This window comes from Rhinolophus hipposideros, assembly GCF_964194185.1.
Source record: "Rhinolophus hipposideros genome assembly, chromosome: 24".
NCBI lineage: Eukaryota > Metazoa > Chordata > Mammalia > Chiroptera > Rhinolophidae > Rhinolophus > Rhinolophus hipposideros.
In genome coordinates, this window is record NC_138070.1 from 310,514 (window position 1) to 325,122 (window position 14,609).

A 14,609-nucleotide genomic window follows, 5' to 3' on the forward strand; every position below is an offset into this window, starting at 1 on the left:
GCCTCGCTCCTCCAGAGGGAGCGGCTGCTCTCTCGACCCCGGCCCCTGAAGTCCCCAGTCCCTCCCCGAAGCCACCGCGCGCACTCACCGCGCGGCCGCCCCGAGCCCAGCGCGCTCCGCAGGCGATGGCGGCTAGTCCTCGGGCCGGGGCCGGGGCCGGGAGGCATGGACGCAGGCGGCGAAGCGGGGTCACCGCGGGTCTCGGCCCGTCGAGGCGGCCCCTCTCCCGCGTGCCCTGCCTAGCCGGAGCCCGGGCCGGGGACGCGCGGGGAGCGCACGGCGGCCGCGCCGGCTCGGCGCTCTGGGGGCTCTCGGGCGCTCTGGGCCCCCGGGCGCCGTCGGGCGCGGCGCTGGCGGCGGCGGCGGCGGCGGGGGACTCACTGCGGGCGGGCGCGCAGGCGGCCGCGAGTGAGCGCGGGCGGGAGGCGCGGGCGCGGGGGCGGGGCGCGGGCAGGCCCGACTAATCCAGCCCGGAGGCGCGGATCTGCCCGCGCGGGGCCGCGGGCTCGGGGTCCGAGCGAAGGCCGCCCCACCTCCGCTACCCGGTCAGGGCGCGCAGTGCTGGCCGTACCGAGCGCTTCATGGGCCCCACTCCTCGCAGGCTCACGGCAACGAGTATGGACAGAGGGGGAAACCGAGTCACGGAGCAGCGAGGTCGAGGAGCTGGGACTTGAAGGATGGCCGAGCCCCCACACCTGTCCGATGTAAGCTCCACCCTCCCTAACCCTCGGTTTCACCGCTGCTAAACGGGACGCAAGGTGGGAGGCAGGGTCCCAGCGGTTATCGTCGGCAGACGGCTACTGGCAGCAGCGCCAGCCGTGACCACCGCTCGGGAGCCGCGGGGCCACTCCGTGGGCGGAAGTCGGATTCAGATCCAGGCGGAACCCCCGCCGCCTGCGGAGACCGAGTGTGTGCCCGACTCCCATCCAGGCGCACCATGCGGGCGCCAGGCCATCAAGAGCACAGGTCTCCATACAAAGGGGCCGTGAAGAAACCCACGCAGGGCATCAGGATGGGGGCGCCCCACCAGGTCAGGTCTGGCTGGGAAGCCAGCTCCGTGCTCCTTCTCAAAGTCGGCTAAATCTACAAGAATATTCCCACTTGCACACCCGCAGGAAATCTCCAACCAGAGGAGATGGCAAACAGAGCCAGCTTATACCCATTTGTTGTTTGAATTATGGACCAAATACATGTGTTCCTTTTCCAACCCCTTCCCCATGATGTCACTCCCAAAGTCCTGCTGTTTCCTGGGGTAAAAAAAGACCACACTGGCTATGCCAGGCCCTGCACTCAGACCTTGTGGCTATGAAGCCACTGGGGCCTGACGCCTGTCCTGTGAGGACACACCACTGTCATCCCCATTTCATCAATGAGGAAACAGACAGAAGCGAGGTGGCCTGATGGAGGGACAGCTGGAATGTGGCCGAGCGGGGATCTGAACACAGACAGTGTGGCTGCAGGCTCCATGGGCTCAGAGCGCAGCAGAGCTGAGACTCTGGGTCCTGGTGGGAGAATCCCCACGGGCTAGGGTGTGGGGGGCTCTGCCTCACGGGCCTTGTCCCTTCACCAACCACACCACACCCCAGCAGGGCCATGACTCCTGCAGTCTGGCTCTAAGCCTCGGGCAGCAGAGGGTGTCCCCAGCTGCCTGTGGTCAGCAGCAGGGAGCCCCGAGGGACGGATGGTACACCCCAGTCCCAGGAATCTGAGAATGGCAAACCTTACGTGGCAAAGCAGAACTCAGGTTGCTAATCAGATTTGGGAGCACCCAGTGCAATCCAGGGTCCTGACAAGGGGATGACGCCACACTGCTGGCTTTGCACACGGAGGACGGGCCAGGGACGCTGGACTGTGGGTGCCTCTAGAAGCTGGAGGAGGTAGACAGGGACCAGCCAAGCCCACACAGTGACAGAGCCCCATGAGACCCTGCCAGTCTATATTCTTGTCACCACCAAATTTGTGGTAACTTCTCACAGCAGCCACAGGAAACACTTCCTCTTGCATCCAGGACCCCAATGAGGACACAGAATGCAGAAGGCACAGCCTTGGGGCACACAAGGTGCCCGGCAGCAGTCCTGACACAAGCTCACAGTCTGTGGGAGCCACAGGGACGCAAAAGGAGACAAGCAGGCGTGGCAGTAAAGAGCCATGAGCACGACAGGCCAGGCTTTCAGGGAAGTCACCCCAAGGAGGGGCATTTGAGCTGAGACCTGAAAGAGGAGGGGGAGGCTGAGGGGAGCTCTTGGGAGAGCGCTCTGGGACGCTCATGGCCAGTGCAAAGGCCCAGAGGCAGGAACCACAGGCGGGGCGGGCCCATGCGGGAGCAACAGGATGAGGCTCCGGGTTTAAGCAGGAGAGAGGTCAGGCCCCTCTGTAGGATCCATCACAGGGCCTGGGGAAGCAAGGAGCCAGTGGGAGCTGCTGGGACAGCAGGGGTGAGGAGGACCAGGAATGTGTGGTGGGGCCCCTCAGGGTGGGGACGGGCTGTTCCGTTGCAGATGTCAGCTCCGTGGGATGGTGACTAGGGACCCCGGACAGGGCGCTGTGAGGACAGAGGGGGCCCTCGGTGTGAAGGGGCGCTGAGCTGTGGTGACTCCTGCCCATCTTGGGGCCTGATGGTGAGACCTAGAGACACCTGCATGGAGGGGGAGGGGAGGGGCGGGGAGGAAAGGAGAGGGACACAGCCCTAGGCGGAATCCCAGCTTTGTCATTGCTGTGTAGCCCTGGGCAGACCCACCCTCCTAGGGGCAGACACACACCAAGTCCGGTGCTCTTCAGGAATTCAGCTACTGAACCCTGGCCCCTGAAGGTGTGTCCTATTGTCATGCCTCCTACAGACAGAGGCAGAGGTGGAGGCTGGAGCCCCACAGCCATCCAGGCTGCACCCACTCCCCTGGGCTAGCTAGAGACCCCAGCCCTGGCAGTAAGGGTTCCAGGAGCCAGTGGGGGTGGGGAGAGCAGGCAGGAACTGAGTGGCTACGGCTGGGACAGCTCCAGGCACCGGCAGCTGGGAGATTTGCTGTCCAAGGAGGGACAGCCCCAGCCCAGCCACGTCACCCCATCCGGGACAAGCTCCCAGGTCTGGCTGTCAGGCTGCAGCCCCTTGGCTCAACGCACCCTGGCTTCTCTCTCCCACTGCCAACCCAGGCCTCGGAGAAGCCCTTCTTCCTGTAATAATTCGGTTTTCGTTTTAAACATCATTCCTCAGGCCACCTTGTGCACCAATAGTCCTAGAAGAGGCCGAGTCCTTGCAATGCCCCCAAGGGGCAGTTCTGTCTAATTTTGTTGAGAAAGGAAAGTAACTGTGATATGAAAGATTTGATGAGCTTAGAAACCTAGAAGGAAATGGAGTGGAACTAGATTCTCGGGAGAGAAACACAGCCCTGGGGGCACAGGGACGCATGTCAGACTTCCAGACATCACTGTGGTGCCACTGGGTACACAGTCACCCCCGCTATGGCTTCACAGCCAATATTAAATTGTACCTGCCATCGTTAAGGGTACAGGGTCCCTGGAGGCGCTCCACCCACAACTGGGGGCGCTGGAAGCTCAGCCCCTGGGGACCCTGTGCAGCTGGTGGCAGTGGTGTTAGTGGCACACTCCCATGCAGCTGCCTCTCGGGGGTGTGTGACCGGGATACCTCCTGAGCCCCAGTGAGAAGCCCAGTGTGGCTGGCAGTCGTGGGGAAAGTGGGCGGGACAGGCTTGCTGGGCGTCGCCCCAGCACCCCAGCCTCACATGGAAGGACCCCCCCCCAAGCCTCGCCCCATTCCCAGGAACCAGCTGAGGCCAGGTGTGGGGAGAATGTCCTGGCCAGGGGTCTGGCAGACAGTCCAGACAGGCTCCCCTCGAGGGAGGGCTGTGGCTACAGGCAATGGGGACAAGGCTGGCCAGCCCAGCCACCTGGCTGGCCACTTGGGCAGACGGCAGCCAGTGCGGGCCCAGCTCTGCCTACAGAGCCCTACACAATTTTTCACCCCATATTTTTCCAATAAAAAGGCATTTAGACACTAACCGCAGCCTCGCGGCGGGGCCTTCTGGCAGCACAGGCTGTTTTCCCTGCCAGCAGCCGAGCCCCAGAGCAGGGCTGGGGGGAGAGGAGTGGGGGCGCCCATGGCCGGGGTCTGGTCCATCAGGAGGGCAGGGAGGCCACTCACAGGGGAAGCGGTTTTCCTGCCTGTCTGTCTGCACTCCAGCCTCCATAGCGGCTGCTGGCTGCAGAGGGGCCTCGACAGCTTCCGTCTGTCTGTCTCAGAGGTGGAATGTCCCCAGTGTGTCTGCACCCTGAGCCAGAGGCAGAGCCCAAGGCCAGTGGGTGAGGGCTGGGTGGGCTGGCAGAGGCCCAGGGGAGCAGAGGGAGGGGCCTGGCCGCCCACTGACCTCAGACCCTGGCAGGTTTGGAAGCTGGAGCCGGCTCTTCCTGCTGCCCCGTCCAGCCCCACACGTCATGTGGAGGCTCATGGGTTGAGTCAGCTTCACGTGCTGCCTAACAGCCAGCTGCCCCTCATCCCTGGACTTGTCCTCCCAGAACGGCCCAAGTGCCTCTGACAGACCGTCTGTTTCTAGTCTGCTGTGCGTCACAGAATGTGACAAGCCAAGCCTGTCCCCACTGTGTAGAGCACGAGTTCCCAAGGGCCGAGCGAGGGCCGGGAGCCACCCGTGGGTGCCAGGAGCTGCAGGCTGCAGGCGACTGCTGCTCTCCTCCCATGACCCTGCAGCCACAGTCAGGACTGGTGTCCTGCAAATACTGTGGACACCTGGCCTCCCTCATCCAACCCCCGCTCCTGGAGCCGGCCTCACCTGGCATCACACACAGGAAGTCGGGGTGCCCGCCCAGCGCCCTTCTCTCTGCTCCCAGAGGGGGTCCCCGCCCTCCAGCAGGTCAGCCTGACTGCAGTGGGGGAGGGAAGGAAGGATGATGACTGCCCGAGGTCCCAGGTGAGTGTGCACCAGGCCCTCTGACCTGAGTTACTCATTGCCTAGAGACCAGCTCAGGTAAAGGGAGACAGGGGAACTCAGGTCTCTCTTGTTATTCCCCCAAACTCAGAGCCAAATGGCTTCAGGGAATGGGACTCCCTTGCCATACTGGACTACGGGTGAGACTCAGGGTGCACAGTCAGTGTCCACATGCAACCAGGAGGGCTGAGGCCGTGAGGCAGGGACTTCCTGGGATGGTGACGCCCCGATGCACTTGAAACAAACCTGAACTTCTTGGTGTGATTTACAAAGTGGGATCCTTCTGGGCTTCCTCCTCTCCTTTCCTCCCTCCCTCCCTATGCTGCAGCCCCACTGACTCACAGTGCAGGAGTGGCCTGTCTGTGTGATCAATGGTGCAGGGGAAATGGAATGCAGATGAGATGGCTGGTGCTGCAGCTGCCTCCATGGACCAAGAGGTGACTGAGGATGGAAGCCATATGCCAAGAGTTGCCAACCACAAAGACAGAGGAGCTTGACAGCCAAGGACAGTCCATGCCAGCCTGGAGGGGCCACATCTGGGCTTTTAGGTGAGAAATACGGACCCTTTCTTAAGTCACCGTTGATTCCAGTCCTGCCACAGCAGCAGGTGCAGCCCCTAAGTGGGGCCATGTATGGGGACACTTGGTAGCTGTGCCTTAGAAGACAGGGTAGAGAGTTGGGAGTTCATCGTGGGGACAACGGGGTCTCCACATCTTCATGGAGCCAGGGGCTATCACTCCCTGGGCCAGGGCGTGTCCCCGAATCACCTGTACAGACCACTCAGGGCATCCCACTGTGGCCGTGGCCGTGGCCGGGCCGACGCGTAGCTGTGGGGGTGGCTGGGCTCCACCCTTGGCCAGCATCTGCCCTTCCTCCCCAGGGCCCACAGTCACCCAGGCCCAGACAGAAGCCCCATGGGGGATTGGGCCAAGTGGCCGAACCTGGCCCAGCAAAGAGGCCAGTGCAGCAAGACCCCAGCCAGCCCCTCTGGGCAGAGGGCTCTCAAACAGGGAACCGGCCTTCCTGAAAAACCACAAAAGGGAACTGCTAGAAACACAAGAGCCACCAATTCCAGACCCACCACAGGTCCATCCAGAGTGAGCTCCCCATCGTCCCTTGGCCAGGCTGGGCTGGGCTGGCCCTGGGATCCCACTCAGGCCTGGCCCGACGGCTCTCGGGTAGACGTGAGTGTGGCGGCCTAAGCCACAGCTGCCCAGTGGCCCTTGGTCACAGCTTGCTGATCCGGGGCCATATGCAGGACTGACTTCTCAGTCTCGGCGCACATAGTGAGAGCTGCTGTGAGGGCCAGACCCAGGGGTGAAGAGTGCCACTGTTCAGGACCAGCTCTGACCAAGGTGCCAGATCAAGCTCAGGGGCAGCAGCTGTTTCTTCTGTAGAACACAGGTCAGGGGCCCCTGCACGGGAGCAGCCAGCAGCCTCAGGGCCTCAGAAAGTCCCCTCCCCACGTTCCTCAGAGCATCCCTGGCTTCAGAGCAGTTCCTGCAAATAGGTTTTAAATTAAAGGAGGTACTAAAGGTGACCAGCTAGCTCAGCACTCTCCCAAGTGCCCAAGTCTAATTCATTAAAGACACAGGAGAAAGACAGTCCACGGAAACACACCTGTCCCTGCACCCAAGGCAACTGTGGGCGGTGGGGGCCCACACAGGCGCCTCGGGGGGCTGGCCCCGAGGCTCCATTCACCTAGAGCTGAGGGGAAGGCACCCAGGCCTGCAGACAATACTGGTCACTTCCCAGCTGCCCTGCCCTCTGGCCACCTTCCTCAGAGGGTCCAGACCACAACGACCCCACTCAGGGATTCCAGGCAAACTCACCTGGAGGGCATGTTCTGGGGCTTCTCAGACCTCACCTGCCCATGCCGGCTCCTCGCCCCCTTCCCAGGTCCTGGGATAAGATGCACGCTCTCACTGCTCACCACCCCCACGGCTAGTTACCTGGACCCCAGGGGTCCCTCGCAGGCCTGTCCTTACCCTTGCTCTCCCTGCTAGGCGGCCTTCCAGCTCTTTCCACGTGTGCTCACATTCTTACCTACTGAGTGCCCGCAGGCAAGGCCACTTGCCTGTCTGCCCACAGCTGAGACTGTCCTACTGAGCAAATGCCCGGACACCAGGTACGTGGGGACACAGAGCCACACACCCAGGCCTGCCAAGGAATTTGACTCCATTTCACAACAACTTGCCTAGCTGGTCCTCCTGTCGGCCTCTCGCAGAGCGCCCTCACTGCACACCGTCCTTCGGCCTGATGATACTGGTCCTCCTTAGAACCCAGCCCCTGCAGAGGCCCCACGAGGATGAGGGTCCCAGCCCCGCCAACCTCCTCGTCAGGCACCATCTCCCACCAGCCTCACCGCCTAAGGCTCTTTCAGGTGGGGCATTCACTGGTTTGCCAAAGACGGTGCACCCACCCCTCCTGGGGCCCAGCAGTGTAGCCTTGTCACATTCCTTAAGCCCTTGGTCTCTGCCTCTGCATCAGGGCTTTGGGACAAGCAGACCCTGCACCCGTTGGGTCTCATTCCTGCTGCGGTTTCTCGAGGTCCCAAGTGGCACCTCCACCCCACTGTACCCCACAGCACACAGCTCAGCACACAGCAGCTACCCCACAAATGGCTGCTGAGATTCCAGCCCTGCATGGCCTCTCCCCCCACAGATGACCAATGACAAGGACCACGGCCGCGGGGCTGCCGTGTGGCTGTGGGAAGGTCGGGATTATTCCGGTGCTAACACTCCAGCTGGGAATCCCAATTAGCGGGACCCTCATTGTCCCTGAAACACGAGGGTAACAGATGCTGCTGTTAGTGGGAGACTGTTTTCTGGTGATGTTTACGCATTTACGGCCCCAGCCTGGGGACGCCGGGGGCTGAGCTGAGCCCAGTAGAACCTGCCCCCACCACACCCCCCATGCCCCGGAGCCCTGCACAGAACCAGCCGCTGATGGGGCAGGAGCAAGGCCGCGCCCCACAGTCCTGGGCAGCACCCCCTCACCGATGTCTCTTGCACCTGGTGCCCCCACACCTGGGGAGACCATGCATCCCCTGCACCCCCCCACAGGAGAACCACACCTCTCTGCCAGGTCTCCAGGACACACTCTGCTGGGGCAGAGGTCAGTGGAAGCGGGAGGGTGAAGAGGGGGCTTACCTTATCGTCCCCGTCGCTCTCACTGTCGCACTGTGGGGGGAGAGAAAGAGGGGGTGAGTCAGCGCCCCACAGCACACAGCACACTGGCTGCAGAAAGGCACTAGAGCAGTGGGAAGGCAAGTGTGGGAGGCAGAGGAACGATGGGAGGCTCTGGCAGCCCCACAGCAACTGGGAACCTCAACCCTGGGGGATGGGGGGGCATCTGCAAGTGGACCCAGGACCTTGGGGCCCCAGGCAGCAGGAGCCCCAGGTCAGAACTCAGTCCAAGCCCTGGACTGTCTGTGGGCCGGCAAGGCAGGGGTGAGACGAAGGCGCTCACTGGAGCAGGCAGTGTGGGGCGCACCTACCCCAGAGCAGACGCGGGAACCACACTGCGCCCTGCAGCCAACCCCATGCCCCAGCAGGGAGGGCGTCTGGGCTGCTCACCCTCAAGATGCCTGAGTAGAAGCCGCTCTAAGTGTTAGTTCGGCCAGTTAAGGGAAGATTCTGACGATCACCCAAACAAACCTTTGCTCTCATTTTCCATAAGCAGAGCTTTAAAAGGAAAGACTGCTCTAGAAACCATAGCAATTTCCCCCTAAAAGAATATGAAAAAGAAATGCCTTCCCAGTGACTGCAATTATGACACGTTCGCGTCAAGTGGGTTCCGTTGCCGAAGACACATCTCAAGGACGTACACGGGCTCTCCCCACGAGTGTGGTACAGTCTGTGTGGGGGCCTCCGCTAAACTATCCCAGGCCATCAGGCACTGTCACATATGGCAGAGGGACACGCGGGCCCAGTCCCACAGCAGTGATGAGAGGCCAGATCAGCCCCTTGTGTTGGCTCTGGTAGAGCAGGGTGGCTGAAAGCTGGGGCGGGGACACAGCAGGAAGGCGAAAGGGGGAGCATGGGAGCCACGGGGGACCCAACACTCTGGGATGAGACCTGGATGCAGCCTCGCCTGTGAGGGTGTGCTGGGACAGGGAAAGTCAGGGTGGTGGCCAGCACTTCAGGAAGGTCCTGGGCCAGGAGAGAGGGGTGCGGACAGGTCGTGGCCTTGGGACGTCAGGAACTTGAGATCACGGAACCTCTGGTGGAGCTGCCACAGACCTCAATCAGGCCTCTGCCTGCTTAATTAGCGGCTCTAAGACCTGGGGTGGGACCTGCCCCCCCATCAAACAGGCGCGGGACTGGCCTCGTGTGCACATGCCTGTTATTTGGGGCACCCGGAACCACGCCAAGCCCAGTTTCCCATCTCTCCCTAAGGCTGGTGGACGATCAGTGTCACTGGTGAGAGTTAATGACCAGACATCCGGGAGGGGGCGAGGGGGCTTTCCAGTGAGTACAAAGTCCCTGTAATTAACCGAAGAGCACCCGTTGTCAGCCAGCACAAGCTGTGTCATAAATGAACTCATGTTATTAAGTCCTACTGAATTAATGTTCAACTGCAACCGAGTCGGAATTGAATGAGGCGATTAATCAGGCATGGAGGGAAAAGGGCCACATCTGTCTCGCAGGAGCTTTCTGCGAGAGACACCCTTCATGGGTCAGGCTGGGCTGGGCAGCCCTGGAGAGTGTCACTCGTGTGGGTGGGGTCCAGGTGGGGAGTCCACAGAGGACAGGGCAGACCTCAGGTCCCAAGGGGATGTGCTGGATACGGTGGGGCGGCCACGCTATGGGCTCTGGAGCAAATGCCTGTGGATTCTGTGCTGCCACCTACGCTGTGCAGCCTTGGGCAAGTCCCTTGACCTTTTTATGCCTCAATTTATGCTTCTGTAAACCAGAGACAATAGCCTACCTACAGGATTGCTGTGTGGCTTCCAGGAGTAAATACATGGAAAAACTAGGATAGTGCTGAATATATACTCAGCATGATACAGCATGATGGTACCATCACCACCACTACCACCGCCACCAGCGCCACCACCACCACCACCATCACCGCCGCCACCACCACCGCCGCCACCACCGCCGCCACCACCACCACTACCATCACCACCAGCACCGCCAGCGCCACCACCGCCACCACCATCACCACCACCACCATCACCACCGCCGCCGCCACCACCACCGCCACCACCATCACCACCGCCACCGCCACCGCCACCACCACCGCCGCCACCACCACCACCATCACCGCCGCCGCCGCTGGCGCCACCACCACCGCCACCACCACCACCACCACCAGTATCATTATCATTTTCAGGTAAGCTAAGTACAAGGGGTTTCCCTCTGGATTGGTTGAATGCCCAAGCCTAAATGTTTTAGGGAGGTGTCTCTCCATCAAGAGGCCTGCTCTCATTCATGATCCTGACAGATGAGGCCGGAAAGGCAAGCCCTCCTTGGCAATGACGAGATCCTGCCATCAGCCCTTCCCTTCTCTGCTTTTCCTAGGCTCCAACCCCACCAACACGCAGCACACCCCTCTACTGGCCTGCAGGCTCCTCCTGGCCTGACCTCACAGGCAGTGACTCGGGAGGACCACTTGTCCAGGGCCATCCTCTTTGCCTGTCCTTCAGTCAGAGCAGAGGGTCACAGTCCTAGCTGAGTCAGCGTCACTCGAGGACCTCAGCCTGCATGCCTGGGGCCAGGTGACGCCTGAGTGGCTGGGGCAAGGCACTGAACTACACCACCAGACTCAGCTTCTCCCTCTGCTCAGGGGCCATGCTGGGCACGTGCTCCTATGTCCTGTCGCTGGAGCGAGGCGCCCCCCGTCCAGGCACTCAAGACCACTCAGTGATAGGTCAGAGGCAAAGGTGGGCTCAGGGCCTCATACCCCAAAGCCCCAAAACTCACCTCCTCCATGTCCAGGGTTCCCCACATATCACTCATGTTCACAGATGTGACATGATGTGGGACTCATGGTACCTCCCACACTCAATCGGTGGCCTTCCTAAATCCCCAGCCATGGGTGGGCAATGGCCTTGAGATGTGGCCTGGGAGCCATAAACCGGATGGGGCTGCAGACGAGCTTGGTTTGGTCTTTTTTTTCAACTTGATGCTAGACTTTTAAAATCTGAAGATTTCTCACGATCTCCCAGTCCTGCATCTTACTAAATGGGGAACCACATGTACAGTGCTCGGCAGTACTCTGCGGGCTCAGGGGCACCCCACCCCTGCCTCTCCCAACACTCCCAGGCCCGAGCACTCGTCCTTGTCACATGCTGGGGACAGAAGCACATGGAGAACTCTAGAGCCAGACCACAGGGTTCCATCCTGCCTCCTCTACTTACACAGCCTCGGCTGCTCGCTTCACTTGTCTGAGCCTCAGTTTCCCCATCTGCAGAGACGGGGGGCGGTGCCCCCTCAGTGGGTGGGGTTTGGGGTTAAACAACTCCGTGTGTGGAGAGCACTCAGAAGAGCAGTTGGTGGCAATCGGGGTTCCCTTAAATGTGCGTTGCTCTCATCATCATCACCACCATGACCTCACCACCACCACCTTCAATGTCAAGGGCGTCACTGCCATCATCACTGTTGTCACAATCGTCACCTTCATCCCCTTCATTATCACCACGATCACTGTCATTTCGTCATCACTGTTGTCATCTTCAGTCTTCAACGTCACCAGTGACACCTTCACTATCACCGTCATCTCCTCCTCCCCTTGTATCACCTGACCAGCCTTTGGTGGCATCTGAGCCCCCACAGGGCCTGGGCACTGATACCTCTCCCCCCAACAGGAGGCCTGAGCTTGGCCCCCCCCAGCCCTCTTCCAGGAACCTGGCAGCTGGCGTGGGGAGGAGGCTGCTCATCGCCTCCCCGACTGGGAGACACCAATCAGCACCATCGTTCAGCAGCAACAGAAATGGCCTCATTCCCACCGTGTGAATGTTCATTACGTCTTCACAGCAGAGCTCAGAGGAAGGCCGCCTGTCTCCCATTTCTCAAACAAAGGCATGAAAAATTCATGGGCTAGGAGACTTGGCCGCTGGGTCCGCTGCTTGTCAAATGGCCCAGAGATGCCCACGGTGGGTGGGCAGGGCACGACAGGGTGGGGTGGGGGGGAGTCCCTCCTGCGCCTATGGGCCTGTGCTAAGCAATGGACCGGACGGGCCGAGAGGCAGTCTCAGGGAATGGACTGGGCCCTGCCCTGCAGGAAGGCACTGAAACCACCCAGCTCTGCCTCCGCCTCTCCCCAGCACCCCACTCAGATGAATCTGCCTCATTCTAGGGGTCACAGAGGGCTGAGGGGCGGCACCAGCCAGACTGCTTCTTACCAGAACGGACTAGGTCCCAATGGGCACTGTCGCCTGCAAAGGCCCGAGCAGCTGGGAACCAGGAACGGCAGCAGGACCTTGGGCCATGTGTGTGTATGGAAAATGACAGAACACTGCTCAGCCCACCTGAGCGTGGGGACCGGAAGGTCTGGAGATCGGTGCTGATGCTGACCCTGAGCCGATCCAAGTGGTCTGAGGTGTGCCCACGAGTTTCCCATGGGCCTGGGGACATCTGGGAATGCCGGGCGCACAAGTCCTCTCTGTGAGCAGCGTCCGCTGGGGCTGGGCATGTCCTCATGGCTCACGTGTGCTGTGTGCACGCACGAGCCCGCTGGCCTGCCGTGTGCATGCATGTCCCGACACGCTGAGGCGTGCTGAGGCCTCTCCCCCGTGAGCACTGGGGCACTCTGCCCGGGGGGTGCTTTAACCTGGGTGGCCTGCCAGGTATCCCAGTGTGTGCATGGCACCTGCACACTCAGGTAACCTGCCACAGGGCCTCGTGTCCCCACGCAGGCATACTGACCACACCCTCTGTGGCCCCACAGTGGGTCTTAGCACACTCTGCTCCTAGGAGCTGCCCTGGATGGAGGTGGGGGTGAGCCTGCCGGAGCCCCCCTACTACGTCCACAAGGGCACGAGCTGTTGCCTTCCTTTCTGCTGAGCCTCCATCAGGAGGCTGGGGCCCAGGAGCAGCCTGGGAGTCATCAAAAGGCCGTTTTCATCCAGGATTTGGGCTGTGCCAGGTGGCATCCCTGGGACTACAAGGGTGGCAGGAGTGGGGGAGGAAGAGGGGCACCCCCCTGACAGCCCACTGGCAAGGGACTCCACGGGCGTGGGGTGACACTGCCTCTGTTCACTTGGGTGGCTTCTGCATGCTTCACTCAGCCCCACCACAGACCCAGCTGCTTATGAATGGGGAAACTGAGGCAGAGCAGTTGGGAGCCCACCCAGGACTTAACGCAGCCCGTGTGGTCAGGCCCAAAGCCAGCAACCCCCTCATGGTGGCGGAGAATGGATGAACGCCCCAGTGCTGGGCCCCAAACGGCCCGCTGCCACCTTGGCCAGGGAGTCAGTCACGCATGAGTAATTATTCACAAACCGGACGTGGGATCCTGAAAACCCAGTTCTTATTTACCCAGCTAATTCACTTTATGAGTGTTTAGGCTTCAAAGCAAAAACAAAGCACTAACTACCCAATTAATGAGCAATTAAGTTACTGCAGCTGATAGCCCGAGCACAGGCAGCCTGGGTGAGGGGACCCACTTAGCAGAGACGCACCCAGCACCATCACCCGTCACAGGTGGGGCAGCCAGGACAGATGCGCCCAAGTCTGCCCTGGCCAGTCGCCTGCCCGACCCCACAAACCATCGTGACGCTGCCTCCCACCACAGGTAGTGCAGCCCCGTCCTTCTGGGGAGCCCTCCCCGAGCCCCCACTGCCCATCCACCCCACCCTGCCCCGTGACCATTTGTCCCACCGTAGCTCCTGACAGCAGAGCAGCGGCCGCGCCACTACCCCTGGACAAACCTGATATCTCCTGTCCCCACAGGCCACCAGGGCCCCAGCTGACCTTGCCTCCCCCAGGGCGGTATGATGGTAGTTACACACACACACACACACTAACATGCCCTGCTCCCTTTGCCTGTTCCCACCTGCCCCTCCCTGTGTGGCCCCCAGGAGAGGGCATTTCTGGCCTGGGAACCTGGCCTGCAGTGACTGCTCGACAAATGCTTGGGGATGGCCAAGAATGGCCACCTTAGGGCCCCGTGTTGGGGAGTCCCTGGCACCCCTTCCCACCTATCCCAGCCCCACCTGAGCTGCAGGGGGACAGGCAGAGACCCTCTGCTCCCATCTCAGGGGTCTTACCGGGACCTCAGTCCATTTCTTCCTCCACACCCGAGGCTGGTGTGTCAGACATCACACCCGCTCTCCCTTTTTCTCATTAGTGGCTCTGCCCACATAGCCCTTGCTGGGCTGGAATAATTAATGAGCCTGTGTCACAGAGTGAATGAAAGATGGCCCCTGGCCCGCCACACGCACTGACCTTTTGCAGAGTCGACTGTATTCATATATTCTCGTGTTGTCAGACTCAAAGCGCTAACTGCCTTATGAATTATTTATCGACACAAAAAGTCTTAACCAGAATGGTGTTAACATCAATTCCTAACCGTGTGTCCCAGCCTGTCCCACATAATTGAATCTCGGCATCCGACAGGCACGAGGCGGGCGCCCACCCCACTCGCCAGCCTGCTCCGCCCTCCAGCTGTGGTTCCTGGCACACATGACCACGGCCTGGAGGGGTC

General features: G+C 61.0%; 1 protein-coding gene across 8 annotated transcripts in view; it reads right to left on the bottom strand.

Moving 5' to 3' along the window:
• Positions 1-14,609, bottom strand: part of FBRSL1 (fibrosin like 1) — a 67,543-nt gene that overhangs the window by 17,859 nt on the left and 35,075 nt on the right. For all 8 annotated transcript variants that reach the window (XM_081036364.1, XM_081036360.1, XM_081036362.1 and 5 more), the window contains exon 5: positions 8,108-8,137. In XM_081036364.1, coding sequence (XP_080892490.1) covers positions 8,108-8,137 — 30 coding nt within the window. The remainder of the gene's footprint in view (positions 1-8,107; positions 8,138-14,609) is intronic.